Source organism: Schistocerca serialis, chromosome 7 (genome assembly GCF_023864345.2).
Source record: "Schistocerca serialis cubense isolate TAMUIC-IGC-003099 chromosome 7, iqSchSeri2.2, whole genome shotgun sequence".
Taxonomy (NCBI): Eukaryota; Metazoa; Arthropoda; class Insecta; order Orthoptera; family Acrididae; genus Schistocerca; species Schistocerca serialis.
In genome coordinates this window covers 488,833,989-488,851,627 of record NC_064644.1, presented here as the reverse complement: position 1 = coordinate 488,851,627, position 17,639 = coordinate 488,833,989, and the positions used below count along the sequence as shown (strand labels likewise).

At 42.3% G+C, this 17,639-nt stretch overlaps 1 protein-coding gene across 1 annotated transcript in view; it reads left to right on the top strand.

Moving 5' to 3' along the window:
• The window catches only part of LOC126412048 (ubiquitin-like protein 3), a 491,449-nt gene that overhangs the window by 446,955 nt on the left and 26,855 nt on the right, over positions 1 to 17,639 (top strand). Inside the window, exon 3 of the mRNA XM_050081427.1 lies at positions 3,643 to 3,807. Coding sequence (XP_049937384.1) covers positions 3,643 to 3,807 — 165 coding nt within the window. The remainder of the gene's footprint in view (positions 1 to 3,642; positions 3,808 to 17,639) is intronic.

Sequence of the window (17,639 nt, the reverse complement as noted above, 5' to 3'; positions counted from 1 at the left end):
GCTCTCTGTAAAAAAAAACAATAATGCCAAGCAACACACGCGATTCCTTTTTACATGAGAGTTATAAATGCCCACAGATGGTACCAATATGCAGTTGGCACCCCAGAAATGCCACCTGATGACGTTACTGCAGCAACAAAAACCTACACCTCCATTTCACATTAACTCTGCTGTTGCTGCTGAAGTGGAAAAGGTGAAGTTGTTGTGAATACATATGACTGGCTAAATGTCTCGAACAATGGTAATGCTAATAACGTGCTTCACATAACCAAATACAGTCCGTTTCAGTTCATCGTTAGCTACAAAGGTAGTGTACGTTGCAAAATGATTTTGCTGGAAATGAATTTGCGCACAGCATTTTTTTTTCTGAATAAAATGGAACCGTTGGACTGTCTGGTGCAGTAATTCCAGCAGGACTGGCAAGACAATGGAAAAAAATTATATTTTTAAAACATCAGGTCCTATTGCAAAGAGGAATAAAAAGACATTCTTTGTCCTGAGGTAAAAACAGAACCTCAGCTCAGTGACACTGAGGGTCCTTAGTAAGCACCTGATCTACCAGATATTCCGAAACAAAGAAGATGAGGCGGAAACATTGTTTGTGAGCGATCTTGAACACATTGAGAGACAGGTATTTTAGAAGTGGAAAATCCGATTGTATAATCTGGTCTAATCTAATAAACTGTGGGATTTCGGTAATCTATTTTTTGGGATTTTGTGAATTCAAAATTTTAGACGATTTTGGTTTCAAAATCAAAATTTGGTCCAAAGGTGCCGTAACACCGTAAAAATACCAGCATTTTGCCCAGAAAAGCTGTGTAGAGTACGCCAATTTTTCTTCAGATAGGGCGAATTTATTTGGTTTTGAATTCTTTGCAGTGTGCTGTGGGTCTGAAGGGTTTAACCATTCAATGTATAATGTTAACTTAAAAAAATGTCTATATCAGTTGACAAAGGACTTTTTGAGTGTAATATACAGAATGTGTTTCTTAAACATGTAAAATTAAACATTGGTAATAAAGTGAAACTTTAAAATACATTATCTCAAACACCTGCTTTCCATCAACGACATTTCAACATGTCGTAACTCATTCAAATTTGGAGATAAATATTTATTTTTTCTACAAGTTGTTCAGAATTTAATGCTGAACGTAAAAATTACAATAGCTCAAAATCCAAACTGTTCGATAAAGGGCCCGATTTCTCTCTGCCTCGCATAGAGGGTGTCCATAATTAAAGTTCGAGTTTTAAAACGCTATAGAAAGAGAACCACTGCTTAGAAATATGCCAGACTTGAAACACACATTATTGGCGCAGTGGGAAACGTCATGGAACAAAAGTAACGGAAATTTTTGTCAGTAGATGGAGTTTTAACCGTCGTAACCGTAAGGGGCTCTGCTATAAATGATAGATGAATCGCAATATGACGGCTGTGGGTAGAGTTACACAGTACACCATTCGTTCTGTTCAATATGCACGACTGCACAAGTTCGGCAGTCAATAGTTGTGGCACTGTTAGTCAAAGCCCATCCACCACAGCAAGTTCGCACAACATCCGATGGCAAATTAGTTTTTAATTTTCCTGAGGTCAAAAATCGCATAAAAAACAAAATGACCACGATTTATAAGTGTCATGATACTGGGGCAAGACGTGTTTAATACGCTGCCCACAAATCGAAAAAAAAGCATGTGTCACAACAGATCGCGGTTTCTTGGGGGTGGGGGGTGGGGGGGGGGGGGGGATTTGCCACGTTCAGAAAGGGTTGTGCAATGCGTGGCTTTTCGTTCAGCTACGTTCGTAATTGGAGCACTGAACAGAACATCTTTCAAATAACCCCACAGCCAGAAGTCAAACGGATTAAGATCAGGTGATATGTATGGCCAGGCTGTAGGGAAACGACGGCTATAATAATTCTAATACTTCGGCAATGCCCCTTGCAGCGCGGAGCATCTTACATGAAAATGATCTTATCCGCACACCGACACCATTGAAGGGTTGGAGTGACGTTGGTGTCTATCATAGGGTTTATCAGAGATGCTACAGGTAACATGACCCGCAGGACTCATCTCCTTGAGAAAATACGGCCCTACGATAAACAGAGTCCAAGCCGGAACCACAGAGTCATCTTTGCAGAATGAAGTGGTACTGGTTGATATGCATGTGGATTTTCCGTTGCCTATATTCTGCAATTCTGCGTATTGATATGGCCTTTTAGCTGGAAATGGGTTAACTCTGTCAACAAAATGTTCCATGGCCATTCATTGTCCACTTCTATGCAAGCAAGAAATTCCAGAGTGAACGTTTTGTCCTGCTGGCATGTCAGCGGGAAACAACTGCTGAACATGGGTGATGTTTCGTAGGATTTTATGCGCTGTGCTCACAGACGTGTCCAACATTTGGACAAATTCCTGTGCGCTCCATGTTTGCACACCACTGCTTTAACCTTCCTGCAATACTGTGGCTACACTTTCGACAAATGTCGGATCGACTGCTTTCTTCCCTTTGCCACGTTGCAGTTTAAAAGAACCTTTCTTTTCGAATATTGTAGTAATTTACTCCAAACCCTTAGCAGACATCACACCAATTCCTTTTTTCATATCCTTGAGTGTCCGGAATTTGTGCAGGGCCACTGGCGCACAGCCATTGTTTTTGTAAAAGAGCTTTACCAGCAGCTCGCTATCCTTTGTGGAGACAGTCATGTTAAGTCTCGTTGACGCAAACTGTTGAACGCTTTTGTGCCATGAATTTGTTGGTGTGCATGTTCTGACACCTTAACGCCATCTATTGGTTCTCCTCCTTATTTTATGCTGTCTAAATTTGACGTCTTTCTGAGCAGCATTCCACTTTCCACAGCATTTTGATACTGGAACTGGTGGCTGAAAGTAAATCAGAATTTACTGACAGGTAATTGTTTGTAACACATACATACGTGAAATAACATTGAGTTGAAGTAGTGGTGTATCTAAAGTATTTACAAAGCTGTTCTGCTGTGAAAACAAATAACAGTTTCCTAGTATTAATGAAGATTTCATGTACACTTTGTGCCAGAGTTGTTAACAGTGTAAGGAGCAACAATATATAGCAAGATATCAGTCCTAATATGTCACTATAGGTGCAAAGATATTGGCAGGAAACAAGGAAAAACTGCTGGACTGAATCAGACTTCTTTCTGAATCTGTTTACAAAAAATCTAAGTTGTGTTTAAAGCTACAATTGTAAAAATAACAACTGTTGACCCATTGTAAAACCTAATTTTATGCTGATTACAAAAATCAGGTATTTGGTAAAATAGAAAACTTTAATTGTGTCTTCACCGCTTCTTTACATTACGTGACTGACAGAGAACTACTCTATGACATTTCTCCAGGTGGAAGGAAAAGTTGGTGATGGTGATGATATAAACTCTTACTAAAACTTTTTTAGTAAAATGAATGGAATGTGTCCATATCTTTTCCATTCTGTACAAGTGTTATTATGAAGTTATAAGATTGATGATATTGAATGTTTCGCTTTAATATTATAATTAATTCTGGAAAAGGGCTGTGGAATGTCACATAGCTGTCATTGTTCATTATTGCACAGAAAGTATTGGTGTATTTAAATTATGAGAACACTGTGTTTATTTATGGTTTATTTTACAGATTGGGCAGAAGAAGCAGTGGCCAAGGCAGAAATTCTTAGACTAATATACCAGGGACGGTTCCTGCACAGTAACGTGACACTTGGAGCTCTAGGTCTGCCGTTTGGCAAGACGACAGTAATGCATCTCGTTCCCAGGGAGAATCTACCAGAACCTAATTCACAAGGTAAATTTGAGTTTGCTATTTACAGTAACAATGTTCTCATCATGACAGGTGCCAATTGCCAGACACGGTGTATGTGACTGCCTGGATACTAATGCCATCTATAGTCAAGAATAAATCAAAATCCAAAAACATACGTAGCAAATACAATGTGTTATAATGTGTTACATGTGTATACTGAATATCAGATATTTCGCAGCTCTCTCTCTCTCTCTCTCTCTCTCTCTCTCTCTCTCTCTCTCTCTCTCTCTCTCTCTCTCTCTGTCTCCCCCTCCCTCCCCACCAACACCAACACCACCTTTCTTAAAAGCAGATGTATCGTTCTGCCATCCATCAAGGTAATTTATCTGTACTCCACATTTGAGTACAATTGATCCTTGAAGGCTTACAAATCTAAAAACTAAATTTTCAGCAATCTGACTTAATGGACAATTGTGACCACAGTGCTACAGATTGCTGCTCACTATATACATGAGATGTTGAGACACAGACAGGCACATTGAAAAGACTGCTTTACATAAGAGCTTTAGACTAAAAACATCTTCTTCTAAAGTAGAAAACACACACACATTCACACAAGCAGAACGCACACACACATCGGACTGTGGACAGCAACTGTGCCTGCCGGGAGCAGCAGTCTTGCATGGGTGTTAGGAGTAAGGAATGGGCAGGGAGGAAAAGTGTGTAGCGATGTGTGGGTTAAAGTGTTTTGCTGCTTGTGGGAGCATGCAGCGACATTGTGAGGGACAAGGTAAGGGTACTAGGTGAAGTCATGATGTTTGGATTGGGGGGGTGGGGTGGAAAGGGATGCAGAAAAAGACTGTGGGTATGTTGGCAGAATAGAAGGCTGTGTGATGCTATAGTGGGAGCAGGGAAGGGGATACTTATGTGAAGGACAGGGACTAGTAAAGGTTGAAGCCAGGGGGATTATGGGAAAGTAGGGAGAGTTCCCATCTGAACGATTCAGAAAAAACTGGTGTTGGTAGGAAGGGCCCATATGGTGCAGGCTCTGAAGCAGTCATTGAAGTGAAGCACATTGTTTTGGGCAGCATGTTCACCAACTGAGTAGTCCCCAGCTGTCCTTTAGCCACAGTGTGATGGTGGCCATTTATGCAGACAGTTTGTTGGTTGTCATACACACATAGAAGGAGGCTCACTGGTTGCAGCTTAATTAGTAGATCACTCAGTTGCTTTCACAGGTAGCCCTACCTTTGATGGGGTATGAGATGCCTGTGATGGGAGTAGAGTTGTTGTTGTTGTTGTTGTTGTTGGTGGTGGTGGTGGTGGTGGTGGTGGTGGTGGTGGTAGGATTATATGGGACAGCTCTTGCATCTAGGTATATTGTAGGGATGTGAGCCATGAGGCAAGATGCTGTGAGCAAGTGTAGAGGAGGGACTAACAAGAATATTGCTTAGGTTCGTTGGGTGGTGGATTATCGCTGCGGGAGCCATGGAAGGAAAATGGATAGGATATTCCTCATTTCAGGGCACAACGAGAGGTACTTGAAACCTTTGTGGAAAATGAGATTCACTTGCTCCAGTCCTGGGTGGTGCTGAGTCATGAGGTGAAATGCTCCTTTGTGTTGGATGGATGGTGTGTATGAGGAAGGTGGTATGTGACCAGATAGACAAGGCACCAGAAGGTCTGCTTCTGTACAAGGTTTGGGAGGCTAATTTTGATCTGTGAAGTCCTCAGTGAGACCCACAGGATATTTGGAGAGGGACTGCTTGAACTACTGAAGTGATTGCCGCAGGTGGCTAGGCCATATGAGTTCCTCTTCGGTGGTGTCGCCATGTGATACCCTCACCCGGCCACCCTCCGTGTCACCGGTGTGCACCGCCAACTGTTTTTCTGCCCTGGGCTCTGCAAACTGACAGGAAGAGAATGTTGACACCTCTGTAGATCTCAAGGAGCAGGATCCTCCAGCCTCTGCACCCTGTCTGGTGAGTCTTCGAAGGCTGGCACTTGGCAGCTGCCAAGGTACCACACCTTTGTTTTTTCGCTCCTCCCCTTTCCTCAGTATAACTCTCCTTTAATGGAATGTTCATGGCCTTTGATCGAGAAAGAGGATTTGCGACTGCTCTTGAAATCACAGCATCTGCTTGTTCTGTGCCTCCAGGAAACAAAATTGCATCCTCACATGTGCTTTGACCTCTCACATTTCTTTCCTGTGTGCTTTGACCTCTCACATTTCTTCCCAGTCCGCTTTGACCTTCCCTCAGAAGACAGCATTCCATCTCGTTGGGGCTAATGCTGCTCGTCTAGAATGACGTTCATAGTCAATCCATCTCCTGCCGGGGGTGCCGACTTATAAAAAATATTGGGGGGGGGGGGGGGGGGGCATACTGGAGGACTTGCCTGGGAAATGTTATAAATTTTAGATGGAAAAATAGTGAGTAGTTTTTTTAAGCATTTTAGAGTCATGTGATCAACATTAGAACCCCGAAAACTGAACTCTCGATAACTCGACACTCCGGGAAACTCGACAAGTCTGACACATTTTTTGGCTTTGAAAAAAGAAACAAAACATAAACACGCATGGTATTTTCGTAAAAGAACTAATTTAATTTACAATAATAATCATGCTTGTAGACTATTACAGGATAGTGAATATATAGCTCTGAAAAGACTGAAATTATATTTAAATAAATCCTAAACTATCATTAAAAGAATAAAACATAAAATATTGCTGTCGCACAGTAATAGCACTTTGATTAATAAATGAAGTAGCTAATTTAAGATTACTTTGAATAAGGCTCAGGGTTCATTAAATAAAAACAATATCTCAAAGTTAATGATTTAATACTGTTAATAAAGTTAGTATAATATGCCTAATACTTTCACTCAAAAAGTATGTAAATAGCGGGTTTTAATTGGGTCTTACACACTAAAAATATTTAAGTATTTGAAAATTACTAATACAGTATTATAGTAATGCAGTAATGAACTAGTACTAATATTTCAAAACCGAAAATTTAACATTATGTATGTATTTAATTTGGGCAATGGCCTTGTCACAGTGGATACACTGGTTCCCATCAGATCACCAAAATTAAGCGCTGTTGGGAGTGGCCGGCACTTGGATGGGTGACCATCCAGGCCGTCATGCGCTGTTGCAATTTTACGGGGTGCATTCAGCCTTGTGATGCCAATTGAGGAGCTACTCGACCGAATAGTAGCGGCTCCAGTCAAAGAAAACGGTCATAACAACTGGAAGAGCAGTGTGCTGACCACACGCCCCTCCTATCCGCATCCTCAGCGAAGGATGACATGGCGGTTGGATTGTCCCGATAAGCCACTTGTGGCCTGAAGACAGAGTGCTATGTATTTAATTCTCTATTTTTATTTTATAAAGATTTTTAATATTGCTCTAAGTGCCATTATTAGGGCTAGAGTGTCTTTAGAAAGGTGCAAATGTCGACCATCTGACTGGATTACTGAATATGAAGTCGTTGATATCTGGTCGGATATCCATTTCATCCAAATCATCTCGGTGGGCATGAAGGACAGTCAAGTTGTTCAATCGCTTCTGTCCCATTGTTGGTCAGAGATATGACTTCAGGCATCTAAGGGGGCTAAATGACTGTTCTGTTGTTGCTGTTGCGATTGGAACTACTTGGAGAAGCTTAATGCACTTCACTACTTCACATAACATTTCTCCAACTGCAGGCTCTTGTGTAATGTACTTTCTTATATCACACATGTACTTCCTTATATCACCCATGTTTTTTTATTAGCAATTTTGGCTAACATATTCAAGTGTAAGTGCGGTCTCTCAATGTCTAGGTCATTTTTGAAAAACTCAGTTGATTTTTCCAAAATTGTTTCACCTCTGTTTACTAGAAGCAAGCACTCTTGTTCAACTGCAATGACCTGTGTGAGTCCAGTTGAAGCAAACTGCTCAGTAATGCAAGATTGTGCCGTTTCACAAACTTCAATGTAAACAGCTTTGTAGTATTCCTTTTGGGTTTTGAAAGTGTGATCAACTGGTGAAGGTTTTTCTTTAAACACAATTCCCAGAAGTGTTCAAAACTATCACGCCTTCCATTCAATACACAAATCGAGTCCTCATATATTTTTTCCAGGTCAGCAACACTTGGATGAGGGCATTGAATTTTTTCTTTGACATCCTTTACTGAGTTCATTGCATGGCAATAAAGATGTAAAAAGAAATAAGTCTTGAATTGTAACATTGTCTCAAGGTAGCCTGCACATTTGTAACCTGCCTCTGTTTTGTCCTCTGCAGAAAATGTTTCAAGAAACTCTAGAAGTTCTTCAAAGTTTTTCAGTATTCTCAAGATACCAGAAGCTCGCATAGTCCATCGAGTCGGGCAAAGGGATGGTAGACCAGCTTGGTCTTTGACACTCTCATAGTGTATGCTTCTGAAAAGTCCCATCCTTTTGTTGGATTCCCTTACAAGGTTTATGAAGTCTTCGCTAAAGCCATAATATCCCTCATAGACAGGAGATGGTGGAGACTGTCTGCAACTTCTAAGTCTAAACTGTGAGCAGTGCAGTGCACATAACGTGCTTTTGGTTGTATATCCAAAACTAACTTTTTTAGTCCTTTGAACTTAACTCTCATATTCCATCATAACACTGTCCTCTTAAGTTATCCATTGACAAAATACTAAACAGAATATGTGATTCAGTGTTAGGAGTCTTGTATAAGCCAATAAAGTCTTCATTGATGATTAAGGAATCATCAACAGTACGAATACAAAATGACACTTGTTCGTGAATCAAAGAATCACTTGTTTCATCAACCATAATAGAAAAATGTTCAGTCTTATTGACTGAGGCCAATACCTTTCTCAACACAGACTTTCCTAGTAGATCAATGATCTCGTTTTAAGTATTGTGGGACATCCACTTATACCCCGAACGGCCTAACCAGTCTTTAAACTCAGGTATGTCATTCTTTCAGAGTTCAAACAATTGAAAAAAAAAAAATTAAGTTTACATCTTCATACCCTCTAATTGCTAGTTCTTGTCGGCATAGAAATTGCATGTTAGTAAAAATTGTCTCAAGAGCTACACAGCCTTTCTTCATATCATTATCTAACTGTTCGTTCAGTTGGGAGGCCACACTTCGGTTAGTGATAGAATTTAGTTTCAGAACACCTTCTTCATGGGTAAACATATTTTCAGGAAGATGGAACTTTTCCAAAGCCTTTTTCCAGTTAGAAAACCCTACGGAAGTAAGTGCATCATCCTCTTTTTTTTTAAAACTTTTTCGGTAGATGCTTCATATTCTAGCCATGTATATTTGATCAACCAAGACTTCTGAAATGATCTTCCCTTACTGGATTGTCCAGGTTTTGGCTGTGAGTGGTTCTCGCGGGAAGACGACGAAGCAATTGACGACACAATAATTGTTGGAGGTTAACTTACAGTATCATCAACTTCCAAGCGTGCCTTTTTGGTAACAAATTTATCCTTTGCAAACTTAATTCACAATGCACTAAGAGACTAAAGTAAATGAATAAAATATAGCCGTATAAAATAGTCCACTAGACACTAAAGTCGGAATACTAAACACGTCTGCAGCATGCACTGAACGAAACTATCCACACTGAATGACTGCGACAGCAGGGTGGGCTTTATATAGCCGCGGCATTGTAATGTCTTGAATCGTCGAGGTGACACAAGGCAGAGAGTTCCAGGCGCTTCTGCTGCAGTCCTTTTGATGTTGCTGCAGCCGCTGCACTGGCCCGCCAGTGCCAGACTTTACCCGAAGGTTCGTGCACTGGGACAAATTCTAAGAGTTCCCGCAGCACTGTAACACTATCATGATTCACACCACTCATTTTCAGTTAACTTGCTTACTACCATAATAATTATGTCTTTTAAAAGGTAACTATCATCAAACAAGGAAAATAAAAAATTCCAACATAATTTTGTGATTTTTCAAAGCATAATAAAACTAATAATTTTCTTAAATGATTGTGGGCGCTGCCACCCCCCCCCCCCCCCCCCTCCCAATGAATTTTTTAGGGGCCTTGGCCCCCCTCAGGCCCCATGGAGTTGGTGCCTGGCTATCTGGCTTCAAGTTGTTGCAGTCTGCATTTTCCTTCCTCACTTGACCTTTTCCCTTTGTACCATTTACATCCCTCCATCATTCGGTGTCACCAGGGCTTATTGGGCAGCTCCCTCAACCCTTTCTGCTGCTTTAATGTGCATCATCCCCTTGTTCTTCCAGAGTGTGTCCGAGAAGTGCCCTCTTGGCTGTTCTTCTCAATCAACTTAACCTCATTTGTCTTAACACGGGAACACCCACATTCCTTTCAGACTCAGACTATTCCCATTTGGACCTCTCCTTCTGCACTGTCCAGCTTGCCCATCATCTCAAGTGGTCCATTCTCTCTGACACATACTAGGGTTACCATTTCCCATGTGCTATTCATTTGCTGACTCCTACCGCACCCACATGCACACCAAAATGGTTGCTTTCTAAGCTCGACTGGAAGCTTTATTCCTCCCTGGTGACCTTTGGTGATGTGGGTTCTACCTTGTAGGACATCTTTATCCAGAAAATCGATGTGCCTCAGGGTTCCATCCTGAGCCTCACCTTGTTTGCTCTCACCATTAACCCTATTATGGCCTGTCTCCCATCGGGCCTCTCCGGCTCCCTTTTCATTGACATTTTGCGATCTATTGCACTTCTGCACAGACTTGTCTCCTTGAGTGGCATCTTCAGCGATGTCTTGATAATCTTTACTCATGAAGCATCGACAATGGCTTTTGCTTTTCCACTGACAAAACTGTTTGTATGAATTTCTGGGAGCACAATTTGTTTCTTCCACTGTCTTTCCTTCTTGGGCCTGTTGCTCTTCCGTTTGTTGAAGCTACATAATTTCTGTGTCACATGGAAACTTTCTTGGTCCTCCCGTATGTCTTGCCTGGTCGCACACTGTATGTGGACTCTCAGTGTCCTACGTTTCCTCAGTGGTAGTTACTGGGGAGTGGATTGGACCACCCTCCTCAATTTGTTCGGGTCCCTTGTTCTTTCGAATCTAGACTATGGGCGTTTCATTTATGCATTTGCATATCCATCTGTCTTATTCAATCTCAATAAAATCCACCATTGTGGGATCTGTTTGGCCACTGGTGCCTTTTACAAAAACCCGCTCGAGAGTCTGTATGCAGAAGCTGCCACTCTACCAGTTACCACTGCCATACCACAGTGATTTTCTCCTCAGCAGATATGCATGCCATTTGTCTGCGATTCGTAGCCACCCACCCTAAGCCTCCTTCTTCGATGACTCCTTTGATCACGTGTATGGGGCGCATCCCTCTTCTGTTTTATCTCCTGGAGTTCACTTTTGGCTCTTGCTCTGTCAGTTTAACTTCACGTTACCTGCCACCTTCACCGTCTTGGCTTCGTGCGATGGCCCATGTTCATATTGGCTTTCATTCACTTCCTAAGGATACTACTCCAACGTTGATCTATTGCTGTAAGTTTTTCGACATTGGCACTGACAATTTTTGGTTTCGGCTTCTGGAACACTGCTCAGTGTTTACACCAGAGCTCTTTACCCTGTATCAGGCCACGCAGTACATCCGGAGACACAGGCTTTTCAATTGCATCATCTTCTCCGGCTCTCTCAGTGCCTGTTTGGGCTGTACACTGTCCATCCCATGGTGCAATGGGTCCAGGAAAGCTGTCACTTGCACACTCTTGATGGAGCCACTGTGATGTTTATGTGGGTTCCTAGTCATGTCGGTCTGACGGGAAATGAGGCTGCTGATGCTGCTGCCATTTGCAGTCCTTGTACCTTGGCCCACTAGTTCTTCCATTCCATCCGGTGTTCTCTCTGTTGTCATCTGTCGACAGGTGGTGTCACTTTGACATCATCACTGGCCTCCCTTCATGGGAACAAGCTTTGGGGAATTAAGCCTCTCGTAGCGGCTCGGATGACCACCTCCTCTACTGTGGGAAGATCATTTTAGCTAAGCTGCGTATTGGGAACTGTCCGTTTAGCCATCGCAGTTTGTTAAGTGGTGCTCCCCCACCACTCTGTGCTTATTGCTGTCAACCTTTGGGTTTCACCATTTTCTGACAGAATCCCATTTTTTAACCACTTATGTTTTCATTTGTGTTTGCCGTCTGAGTTATGGACCGTTTTAGTGAGTGGCACGCAGGCTGTCGACCTTGTTTTACTTTTTATCCATTGTAGCAATATGGCACAGGTAATTTAATCTTTAGTTCAAGACTTCCGTTTCTCTGTGGCACATTTTATGGACGTTTCTCCAAGTGCCTGTTTTTAGCAGTCTTTCCTTCCGTCAATTGGGCTTAACGTGTACTGGTAGTCATTTTTAACTTTTTTCTGTGTTTTCTGCACTTTTGACATGGGTACATACGATTCTCATTGTTTTTGCACTCTAAAACAAAAGAAAGCAAAACAAATAGACTCCATGGAATGGATGGCAGCTGTCAAGCTGCAGGTATTGCTGGTGGTTGGTAGGTTTGACATGGACAGATGTACTGATGAGGTGGAGGTCAACATTGAGGAAGGCAGCTTGTTGGGTTGAGGGGCCAGGTGAAGGGAATGGGGAAGAAGGTGCTGACATTCTGGGGAATGTAGATGGGATGACCTCACCCTCAGTCCAGATAATTATGTCATCAGTGAATGTGAACCAGGTGTGCTGGTCAGCCATCTTTGGCCACTTAAGGCAAGATAATGATACTGATGCTGGGTCATAGCACTGTACTGTGCTGTGCTCGTACTGCTATTTAACCTCCCTACTTCTTTTAACTAATAATTTCGCAGAAGTATGTTCAAATTTAGGTTGTGAACTTAGTAATTATCTATATCGTAAACTCTTTCGTTGTCTCTCCTTTTGTGTGTAACTTGATATCTCATTTAAATCTATCATTTACACTGTTTGATTCTATCTATCAACTGGTACACTTTTCTTTTTCTTTTCTTTGCATTGTAGCAGGATTTATGATAAAGACTGCATAGCTTTTATTATGATGGTAGCTGCTGACTGTCTAAAGAATATCTTTCTCTTTTTGCTTTCAGTGTACAGAATTAACTGACTCTCAAGAAAGAGCATGTCAAGATGACAGATTTGAAAATAACAGTGAAACAGTTTCTAAAGTTTCTAATTTCGAAGTTGTTACACGGTACAGCTGGTATGCAGACCAACTGAAATAAAACGTGCAAAACCACATACATGATGTTTGTTTTAATGATATTTTAATTTCTCGTGTGTTTGTTTGTTTGATTTGTGTGTGTGTGTGTGTGTGTGTGTGTGTGTGTGTGTGTGTGTGTGTGTGTGTGTGTGTGTGTGTTTGGGGGGGGAGGGGCGGGAGAGAAAGAGAGAGAGAGAGGGGGGGGGGGTGAATAACATGTGAAAACAAAACTGACAAGCTGGAAATTTGATTTATAGGAACAAACAACCAACAAATTTTTGTTATCACTTTGCCCCAGAATTTGGTATCATCACATTTAGTTGCTTTTTGTTTCAGCTTCTTACAGATAACATTCTGTAGACGTTGATAGCCATGAAGTTTTCAAGGGAAAAAGTGTTGAACCAAGTTTTAATGGAGCAAATACTGTTATAGTGTGCTGTAATATGCTGACTTGTGCATGGGTTTGAATAGTCACATATACTTTTCTGTAGGAATAAGACTTGCTGAAGTGAAGTGAGACATATGTTTTGCAATAACTGTTTTCTTACACCGTGCGGTTAAAGGCGCTACAGTCTGGAACCGCAAGACCGCTACGGTCGCAGGTTCAAATCCTGCCTCGGGCATGGATGTTTGTGATGTCCTTAGGTTAGTTAGGTTTAACTAGTTCTAGGGGACTAATGACCTCAGCAGTTGAGTCCCATAGTGCTCAGAGCCATTTGAACCCATTTTTTTTTGTTTCTTACAAGAATTAAGCTAAATATAGACTCTGAGAATAATGATAATGAAATTTGAGAACAGCAATGTATTGAAAGGCAGGGACGATTGATAATGACACAGTCTTACAAGGCTGTCAATTCGGAGGCAGTCTCTTGATGCGCAGTAGGTGCTATGACGACATGGTCCTATGAGGCTGTAAGCTCGTAAGCAGTCTACTGGTAATGAAGCAGTCCTGTAAGGTGATGTGTGTGTGGGCAGTCACAACAAATACTTCAAAGCGGTGTCCTAGGAGCAGCTGGTGGAAGTGAAGTGTTGGACGTGGCTCAGGATGAGGGCAGCACGGCACCTTGGTGTGCAGCAAAGTGGCAGCAGCAGGCTGTGTACATAGTGGAAATGTGAAGCGGCTGTTGGTTACTTGGAGCTGCAAGCATAATTAGCTCTCCGGGGCAGAGTGCCGACTTAAGTACACAGCTGCAGAAGGATACATGCGTGGTGTCACGTGAACATGTGACAAAATTAGTGCCTGTAATTGCAGTGCTGTGCACTGCGACTTGCATGCCACAAAATAGTGGTGAGACTGGCACCCCTCTGACATTGTGGCTACTGATAATGGCTTGACTGTACACAGTACGTGCCTCTTTTCTGTGCAAATAACCTCCTATGTGATTCCAGGCCTGCAAAACATATGCATAAATGTGGTGGCCAAAATATGCAGGGGGCAGCCCTACATATTCAGCATCTCTCCCTCCTTAAAAGGAGGTGGTGCAGCCATTCAAAGGGAGCACCACTCACAAGGGAGGAGGCACACCACAGCCACCGGTGCTGACTGCACAAACAACTGGAACAAAATAATAGCCCAGTCAGCCAATGTGTAAACATGTGCTGGAGAAATGATCAACTTATGGATGGGAAATTTAACACAGCCTTGCATTCCACAAGTGTTGAATAGAACTAAAACATTAAATAAAAAATTAACCCCTGACAGGGCATGAACATTTGCACTAGAATGTAACATAACAATGAACAAGACTTCTGAGAATGGGGTGTAGGACCCTTGACCACAGACAGACAACAACATCAAAACCACAGAAACATCACAGAATAGCTTCCAAAAGCTCAGTGCGAGGCAGTTCAATATACTGAATAAAACTGCTAAACAAGGAAGTTATCCCCAAAACAACAAACATACCGTGTCCTTGTAGGGGAATGGCAAATGGCTTCAGCATGCAATGGCTGCACCGGTCAGGCATCGGCAGTGCTTGTGGCAAAACTTCCATGAAGGCATAACCCATGGCCCGGAAGAACACATGACGGAACAGTGAGACTGGCAGGAAAGCCAGCAGCAGCAACGGAAGCAGTCAGTTGTGGTAAGAGAACCAATCATGGCAGTGCTGGAGAGGAACTCACTGATAAGACAGTTAACATCGGTGCTGACGGGATTGACAGCAAGAGGATGGCCAACTGTAACAGCACTGGCACCGACAGGACTGACACCGACCATGAGAGAAGCAGTGTCTGATGGCATCACAGGCCAGGGTTGGACCAAGAGTGGCAAGGTGAAACAGGGTCAGTGCTGACAGGACTGACACCAATGACGAGAGAATCGGCATTTTGTGGTGTTAGTCACAGGCAAGGGTTGGGCCAAGGGTGGTGGGGCTGCCGCTGTAGAACCCTGTGAACCGAAACACGAGGGCTGCTTCAAATGAAAACTCTGCAAAGAACCTGGCCGAAGGTGGCCCAGTTTGCTGCACACAATAACAATACTTGTGGATGCCGAGTCCAGATACTTTCCTTGAAGAAACTCACTAGAGCACTGTGGTGACAACTGACCAACATTAATCGAGACCATGGCATACACACTGCTTAGCTGGAGGCAATTGTCACAACAAAAATGTAAACCAAATGTTTCACTAACAAGTCATGATCCATGTCACAGGACATGAGCCTGGAAAAATCTGACAACACAAACAAAACATTTCTACAGCCCCATGTGCAAGAAAGTGAGTGTTGTGTTGCATACCTTGTGTACCGTAAGCCATAAAGTGCAGCTGTTGATCGTACATGTTCCAGTCCTCTTTCTGACTGTCAAACACATGAAAAGTTCATGCAAATGTGGGAGCTGTGTGCCAAGAGGCGGCTGTAAAAGCGAAAATGTGAGCAAGCTGAGTTAAGTCTTGCACCAGTTTCTGAACTTGCTGCTCCTGTAAATGAACAGCTTGAGACAACACAGCTCTGACTATAGTATAGACATGATACTTGAAAGGGACACACAAACTTCATGCAAAAATATGCCTGCCAGCAAATGAAACTTGAACCGTCAAGTACTGAAAACAACTCAGACCAGCAGCTTCAGTTGAGAGAATTCACACTTGGACAACACATGCACAACACAGAACTCTGCCGAAGAGACATCAATTACTGTGAAACTTGGTGCACAATTGTGCATAGACTGAGAAACTTTTCCTGTTATAGGAAGTTGAAATGTGATGGACGCCACTGTCTGTAGACTACAGCAACACAAGAAGCGTGTGCTGGCCTAACAAACAAACTATCAGTCAAAAATCCACTAGGTTGAAAAACCACACAAACAAACTTGAAAACAAATCTTGCTCCAGCAAGCAAACTAAGATGCATCGACCACGAGAAAAGACTTGAAGAACCAAATGCCAAACCTGTTAGCTAGTCACCAAATGTTCTGTCCTCTTCTTCAGTAGCGAGGTTGACTGAAGTGAGATGTACACTTTGCAGTAACAACTTTTTATTACAAGAACTAAGCTAAGTATAACCCCTGAGAATAATGACTATGAAACTTGAGAACAGTAATGTATTGAGAGCAGAGAAGATCAATGATGACACAGTCCCATGATGCTGGTAACTCATAGGCAGTCTTTTGAGGAGCAGCAGGTGCTGTGATGACACGGCCCTATGAGACTACGCAGTCCTAAGAGGTGATGAGCACATGGGCAATCACAACAAATAGTGTGAAGTGGTGCTCTCGGAGCAGCTGTTGGAAGTACAGCTTCGGACATGGTACAGGATGAGGGCTGCACGGCACCTTGGTGGGCAGCTAAGTGGCAGCAGCGTGCGGTGTCCGTAGCGGAGACTTGAGGTGGCTGTCAGTTGCTCAGAGCTAGGGATGTAACTGGCTCTCTTTGGGCGGAGCACTGACTTAAGTACACACTTGTGAAAGGATACATGCATGGTATCGATGAGCATACGGCTGTGAAGACATAAATTAGCAGTGCTGTGTGCTGCGCTTTGCATGACATGTAGTGGTGAGACACGTGCCACTGGATGCCATATAGAGTACCTCATCTCTTCTGTTTACAAATGACCTCCTAGGTGAGGCAGGGGCCATACCTGGCCTGCGAAACATAAACATAAATGCGATGGCTGAAATAAGCAAAGGGGCAGCCCTTTGTACTCAGAACACACTAAGATTTCATTGTCATCAGATGATATTAACACTCTTACTAAGTTAGCAGAACTATGATCCACACTTCTTGTTGTGTTTTTATTCTGTTAATCTTTACTTTTAAGAATATAACTGTGTGTTGTGGCCTTTAGTCTGAAGACTGGCTTGAAGTAGCTCTGCATTATGATCTGTGCAAGCCTCTTCATCTATGCACATGTACTGCAATTTACTTGCATTTGAATATGCTTACTGATCTCCCTCTACAGTTAAGCTTCTATCTCTTCTTGTCTGAACTGTTTTGTCCACTTTCCACTGCTGTGTAATGTTACACCCTAGAAAAGATCTCTTAACACTTAAATTATATTTCATATATCTTACAGAAAAAACAGTTTCTGTAAGTTTTGTCTGAGCATCTCTCACAGGACCTATTAATCGTCCTCTCAACATATAAATTGTGTTGCATTAAACTTGAAGCATTGTAAGAACATTTTTGGTTTGAAAGTTAAGCTCAACAAGTTAGCCTTGCACAGATGTGTTACATGTATGAGATTGTTAATACTA